Source organism: Arctopsyche grandis, chromosome 6 (genome assembly GCF_051622035.1).
Source record: "Arctopsyche grandis isolate Sample6627 chromosome 6, ASM5162203v2, whole genome shotgun sequence".
Taxonomy (NCBI): Eukaryota; Metazoa; Arthropoda; class Insecta; order Trichoptera; family Hydropsychidae; genus Arctopsyche; species Arctopsyche grandis.
The window spans coordinates 15,177,159-15,184,444 of NC_135360.1; the positions used below are offsets into that span (position 1 = coordinate 15,177,159).

The window sequence follows — 7,286 nt, forward strand, 5'->3', positions numbered from 1 at the left end:
TCTAGGACTTCTGTGTATTACTTCAAAATTGTCAAATTTATCTAACTTAACTGTTGTGACGGTTCCAATAAAATCAATACTAACCCCCTACCGATTTCGCAATAAATTCGTTATTGCGAATAATGCTAGTCTGAATTTATTTACCTATATTTATTTAACATACTTGGGGAAGGCGGCAAAGCCGATAGATTCAGGGGGCTTAACTCTTTTAATATGTATGTACCTATGTATATGTGAATTAAATGAGAAAAAATAAATAAATAAAACATTCAATATTAAAATAAAAATTAAAAAATAAAAATAAGAGAGGAAAAAATAAACAAGAAAAATAAATGAACAAAAGAAATGAAGAAATTGAAAAGAATAATTATAAAAATTGTTAAGTGTAAGAAAGACATCTAGCTAGATTTTAAAGGTTTTTTCTTTATTTACGACATTGTTGGAAAGAGAGTTCCAAAATGTAATCACTGTTTGAAAAGAAGAAATCTATAATCAATTTGTTCGATTTTTCTTTTTGGAGTCTGAGAGACCTCTAAGAAGAGTACTTTCATTGAACATACATATGTACATATGTACATAGGATAATTGTAACGATTGTGTAATATTTTAAAGATTTTACAGATTAAATAGCCTCTTATTATTCTCGTGTCCAAGTCTGGTGAGATTCATTATTTTTAACCTCTCATTATAATGAAGGTATTTTGGTGATTCTCCTTTCAATACAAAATAACATATTTTTAAAAAATGAGGATTCCATATAAGGAATTTGTTGATTTTTGCATTTATTTGCGGTTTGTAATTAATATCTGTATACCTATGTACATTGTATACTGTGTTTGAATATGTAACACAGTTAGCCACTTTTCTGATTTAGGGTGACCTGTCATAGCACTGTGGCATATATGAAAAAAAATTTACAAAATAGATTTAATACATAGTTTGATTAAAATACTATCCTGGCTTAAAATATAAATAAAGATCTTACCTTGAAAGATATTGAGGATATTTAACGTAAAAAAGATTGCGATTTAATATTTAAAAATATATCTTTACCTTAACTTGTAAACCTTCAATCATACTTTTATGTTATCTTTAAGACCTAAATATTATACATATGTGCTTATTCCACAACCACTTTTGTGCAAACCTTTGAAACCAAGACTGAAAAAATTATTGAATAGACACAATATAAGTCAATAAAAAATTTCGCTCTCGCTTGAATTAATGTAATTAAAGAATTACGAGATTTAAAAGTGAGTGTAACGATATATACCTACATAAATAACAATAGTTTTATTTTGTGTTTAATAGAAACAACCCAAACCCTTTGATTTTCCCAAATTAAACATTTTAAAATCAATGATAATCTAAGTTTAAGCTTTCGAATATTAGTATAGGTACAAATATTAGTACTGACCGATTAATTACAAAATTGCATTGAATATGCATTCATATTTCCAATTAAAATATGCGTTGAACTTGTTTATATATTTTTACACTTAATTTGCACAAATTTATTTTGTAATCCGAGCAATAACACACACCATAAAAAATCATTTTGTCATCGAAGCACTGTTACATCACTAAATTTTATTATCATTTTATTCATATTAAAGGCGATATCGTTTCAGACAACACAATATTTTTACTTTGTCTGTCTAGATAATTGCTATAATAGTAATTAAAATAAAACACTTCCATTATTATGTTTTAAGAAAAGGATTAAATTGCGTCTGAAGTAAAGACAGTGCAATCGGATAACGTTTTAACGATCACAACAGAATTTTATCGCGAAATACTCAGAAATCGACGAATCGATAGAATCAACGCTTCCGCATTTCCTAAGAAATTATTCCGACGAATCATAATCCTCGCAAAATTTGAAAACAATACAAATTCATCATTTTTAAATCACCCAATAAATCGACAGCAAAAATGCAACACGATGCTCGAATAAAGCTACCACCCGAGAAGAACGCCACATGCCTTCCGACGAGGTAAATCAGCGACGTCTCGTCCGTTGACAGCCACATCCGAAGGTGTGGCAGATTCTGGTCCTCAAATGTGACTCAACAGTGTCGCACTTCTGCGAAAACCAGAAACAGACCCCGACCAGTATTTATAGAGAGGAGGCGGCGGCCAAGCGTCGACATTTCGACATTACGAGATGGAAAAGCGAAAAAAGAAAAATAAAGGAACAACCACCGCAACACTAATTAATTGATCTCCTTCACCTTTTTCCTGAGCGTCGCGACGCCGTCAATTGGAGCATCGGTGTTTGTTTTTTTTCTTTTTTATTAGAAATTATTATTATTTGAGATTTTCCATGGCTCAAGAGTGTCGCCTTCAAGGTGACTTTTTCGTTGTTGTTTAAACACGCAATTAGCTATATGCACTGCTATTGCGCAGTGCAATAGTGGAGTCGGTAATAATTGGCGTAACTGGCGCCTCCATGGGAAACGCTTGCTTTACATACATACATACATATGAGTATTTAATATTTTGACTTACTATGCATTGCTTTATTTTATCAATATTTTCCTGTTTGATACAGATAAAAAAAGGAAAGAAAAGTTGGTTTATACCTAATATAGTAGCATTTTAAATTACTTATATGAATTTCCTTAAATTTACGTGTCAAAATGAGCTTGCTTTCCATAGATTTAAAATATAATTGGGGTCTGCTCTAGCAGGTTTAAAAGAGGAGATCGATTGCTAGCAAGTAATTATTTATGTAGTTACTAGTTAGGCAGTTGGATGTAGTAATTATGCCTAACTTGTATTACATAAATAATTACTTTTGATCGAACTGCCTAATTCATAACTATAAAAATAAATACTTACTAGCAATCTCATCTTTTAAATCTTAGAGCAAACGATCGACTATACTCTAGAGCAGGCCTGGGCAAACTGCGGCCCGCCGCGCAATTCCATGCTGCCCGCGTGATTATTTCCAAATTACTTATTTTCCTTAAATTTTTTTAAAATAGTGTTTATTCATTTTTTTTAATATATCCGAGAAGTGATTATAATGCAATCCCATGTATTATAATGTACCCGTGAGTATAATTTATTATAATGCAATCACATTTTTACGTTCAAGTGAAAAATAAGGCTATTTGTCTTATTTGCCAGGAAAGCGTTTCTGTTTTAAAAGAATACAACATAAAAAGACATTTTACTACTCAACATTGTGAATTTTTTGCAAATCTAGCCGAAGATTCAAGAAAAAAAACAGCAGACGAGTTGATTAAAAAACTATCTTCACAACAAAATGCGACACACCAGAGAACAAGAAGCATATGTAGAAGCAAGCTTTGTTGTGTCTAATATAATCGCGAAAAGTAGCAAACCGTTCTCAGATGGAGAATACATTAAAAACTGTATGACTGAAGTAAGTGCAATTATATGCCCGGATATTAAACACAAATTTGAGAACTTGAGTTTAACTGTAGTTAGAAGGATTGAATGTATCGCTACCAATTTAAAAGAGCAATTATTATCAGTATCAAAATCATTCAACTGGTACTCGATAGCAATCGACAAAAGCAACGATCAAAAGGATACTGCACAGTTATTAATTTTTATACGTGGATGTACTTCTGAATTTGAAATTATTGAAGAGCTTCTTTCAATGGAATCGTTAAAAGATCAAACAACGGGAGATGATATATTTAAAAAAATTGAAGACTGCATAGCTGCATATAATTTGCAATGGAAAAAATTGGTCAGCGTTACGACTAATGGTGCACGAAATTTGACCGGAAAAAATGTTGGTACAGTAAAGAAAATCCAGGATAGAATTCGAGAAATCGATCCTGATTATAATTTAATTGCACTTCATTGTATTATACATCAGGAAGTCTTGTGCAAAAACGTATTAAAGGTTGATCACGTAACATCACGTGTTATTAAGCTTGTCAATTTAATCCGATCAAGTGGACTGAAACACAGACAATTTATCATCTTTCTTGAAGATCTTGATGCAGAGTACACAGATATTCCTTTTCACAGCCATATTCGATGGTTAAGTTTAGGGAAAGTACTTCAAAGAGTGTGGAAATTAAAGATGATATCATTTTATTTTTAGAAATGAAACATATAACTGATTTTCCTGAATTCACTAACAATGACTGGCTTTGTGATTTTGCTTTTACTTTGGACATCATAACACACCTGAACACTTTCAACTGCATTTTACAGGGTAAAAATGTATATGCTCACGATTCGATAAAAAGCTTGAATGCATTTAATTTAAAACTCCAACTGTTTCAACGTCAAATATTAATTAAGAAACTGTATCACTTCCCAACACTGAAATCATTAAATATTGATGAAAGTAAAATTAAAAAATACGGAGACACCATCAAAGCTTTAAGCGACGATTTTTCAAGTAGATTTAGTGACTTCCGAGTAATTGAAAACAGCCTAGCAATTATCCGTGATCCGTTTTTAGCAAATGTTGACAACATTCCGAGTGAACTACAACTGGAAATTTTAGATTTACAGTGCGATACAGATCTGAAAGATTTCTACCCCCGTGAAGAAATCTGCAAATTTTATAATTCCCTGAATTCTGAAAGATTCGGAAAAATTAAAGACTTTGCGAGAAAAATGTTGGTCATTTTCGGATCGACATACATATGCATATATGTGAGCAGACATTTTCCGTAATGAATTTAAATAAAAGCTCCTTAAGATCAAGCATTACAGATCAACACTTACAGGCAGTTTTAAAAATTTCTACATACTACCAACTTTAAACCTGATATACAGAAAATGTCGAAAGAAATTAAACAATCATTTTCATTAAAATTTTGACCTTATTAATTTGTTTTATTGTAGTTATTTAACGCACACGCTCTCAAACACACACACACATTTAAAAAAAAAAAAAATATATATATATATATATATATATATATATATATATATATATATACATAAATGTAAAAAAACTTCTACGGATTTGTCCGATCATCTTAATAAATAATTCAATGATTTTAAAGAAAATGCTTCATGTCCCGGTTTCCATAAAAAATATAAATGAAATAATCGAAAGAAGTCGTAAAATATAGGATGTATTAAAAATTATACTCCAACATAAAATGTAATAACAAAAACTTAACAGTTTATACATGTACCTACCTCGCTGCGGATTACATTTAAAAACGATAAATATTTTAAATTAGTACATAAATTCACTCCACCGATGTATTTTATTTCTACGTTGGATAAAACTGCCAAATGGCGATAATTTCACCATTAAAACGAGCAGAAGATGATACTCTCATATTAAATATTTGTAATGGCCATAGACTTTTAATTTTTTTTCAAGACGAAAAGCATTCAGTCAAAAAAGAAGTGTATTCTTTGAGTCGATCAGAAAAACGGCGATAAGAAAAACGAAAAAAATCGGTATGGTTGTTAAAGCAGAGTTGCTGAAGCGTTGCCAAAAATTTTGATTGATGCCGAATTCGTGAAGTAATTCACCGGCTTTTGAAGTGCAAAAAGAGACCTTGGAGAAGATAGCCGAGACGAACCGCAGCCCAAAATTAAACATCCAATAATTAATTACAATTAGATAGGAACCGAGATAACAGACCGCAAACGTTTTATACAAGAAATAACTAAACGACAAATTTGGCAAACCGAACCGAGATACAAAAAAAAAATACCAGATGTATAGGTACATAAGTACATATGTATGTACATAGCGTACATTTCCAATTAAAGAAATCAGAATTAATATGCTTCGTCGATACAATTGCAAACCCTAGGGTAATGAAACGTTTATTATCGATACTCGTAGAATTGAACGTATTCAGCAATGCCGATCGGCCACCATTCCAATTACAGAAACAGACAATACCAGTGCTTCAGTTGAGCCAAAACCGCGTTCCGATTGTCTCAGCTCTTAAAAACCGATCTTGTTTTCTCTCGGCCTTCCCAGAATCTTGCAAATGTCATTTGGAATTCACTCTTCAAACGGAAAATTATCTGGAAATCATTCATAATAACAATCGAAACTAACGACAATAATCTGATTTTAACACTCTCAACATCCCGTACTAAGCAAAGTCATCTTTTTGCCCGCAACTGAATTTTATCCATCGTCAATTATCGATTGGTGCTAATTTTTCGTCATAAAGTAATCAATTTATTCCGTTTTTTTATAATTCCAATTAAACTGGTAACGACAACTGGTAATTAATTTATATCTTATATATAAAGGCAACGTTTCAAACACACTGATTAAGAACAATTAATATCATTAAACAAAACGTACCACTACGAAATTTAAAAATATAAAAAATGATGACTGATACAACCTTAAAAAAAAAACAAATGCAACGTGCATACAGTAGCTATTTATTAACAGTAATACATAATTCATTGAGAATTTGCATCGAACATGTTTATTCTCCACCAACTACGCAGGTGACAATTGGAGACTTATACGTGATCAACATACTATCGAAAAGTCGTGTTCGATTGACCGAAACAAATTAAAATACAAAATCGATAAATACTGAACTGCTTTCCACGTAAATTCAATTTTACAATTCAACAATGCAGAACTAAAACTCAACACCTTTCACGTTACGCTTGTCAAATTGCAGTTTTTAAGGTCATTAAGAGTGCATACATACACAGTGAATGTAAACAACATGTGGTTTGGAGGACTTTCAGAGGTTATTCTATATTATTATCCCATATTACTGCATCCGATTGCTCCAAATACCCCAACGAACAAGCTGCTATTACTACCCAGTGTTTCTCAAGCTAGACATTGTTATCAATATTAAAAAAAAAAATGTATATACATATATATGTACATATATACAACTTATGTATGTGAACACAGCTTAAAGCTCATACCATTTATGAAACGAAAGCTATTAATAGTATTATTAAAATTAAATACAGGTAGTCCTCGCACAACTTCATAAAATAGCAATACAGAATTTTAAGAAAATAAAAAAATGCATCAGTATTTAAGCAAACAATAATGATAATTGTATGTATATATGCAAACGCGTATGAATAATAAGATAATATCTATACGATTCAATAAATATATAAGCGTGCGTATTAATAGTTTTATATCGTTGCCAACTGCGCTTCACCACAAATAAACAAACAGTTCATAAATAGAATTTATAGCTAATTTATAAATCCATTTATTCCGGCGAGAATCGTTTTTCTTTCGCCGAAGACGTAAAGCGTCCGGGAAACCATTTTTCACGCGGCGCCCCTGCTTAGAAAAGCCGCGGACCCCATAC

General features: G+C 31.3%; 1 protein-coding gene across 1 annotated transcript; it reads left to right on the forward strand.

Moving 5' to 3' along the window:
• Positions 1–3,274: 3,274 nt before the first annotated feature.
• Positions 3,275–6,953, forward strand: LOC143912610 (general transcription factor II-I repeat domain-containing protein 2-like). Its single transcript, XM_077431903.1, has 4 exons — positions 3,275–4,031; positions 4,091–4,616; positions 6,580–6,776; positions 6,931–6,953. The coding sequence occupies exons 1-4, from the start codon at positions 3,275–3,277 to the stop codon at positions 6,951–6,953; spliced, it is 1,503 nt and encodes a 500-aa protein (XP_077288029.1).
• Positions 6,954–7,286: the final 333 nt, after the last annotated feature.

Coding starts and splice junctions, on each gene's coding strand:
- LOC143912610 (XM_077431903.1), top strand. CDS start 3,275: ATGCGACACACCAGAGAACAAGAAGCATATGTAGAAGCAAGCTTTGTT. Junction 4,032..4,090: donor CAGCCATATTCGATGGTTAA/GTTTAGGGAAAG, acceptor TTTTATTTTTAG/AAATGAAACATATAACTGAT. Junction 6,777..6,930: donor AGCTGCTATTACTACCCAGT/GTTTCTCAAGCT, acceptor AATTAAATACAG/GTAGTCCTCGCACAACTTCA.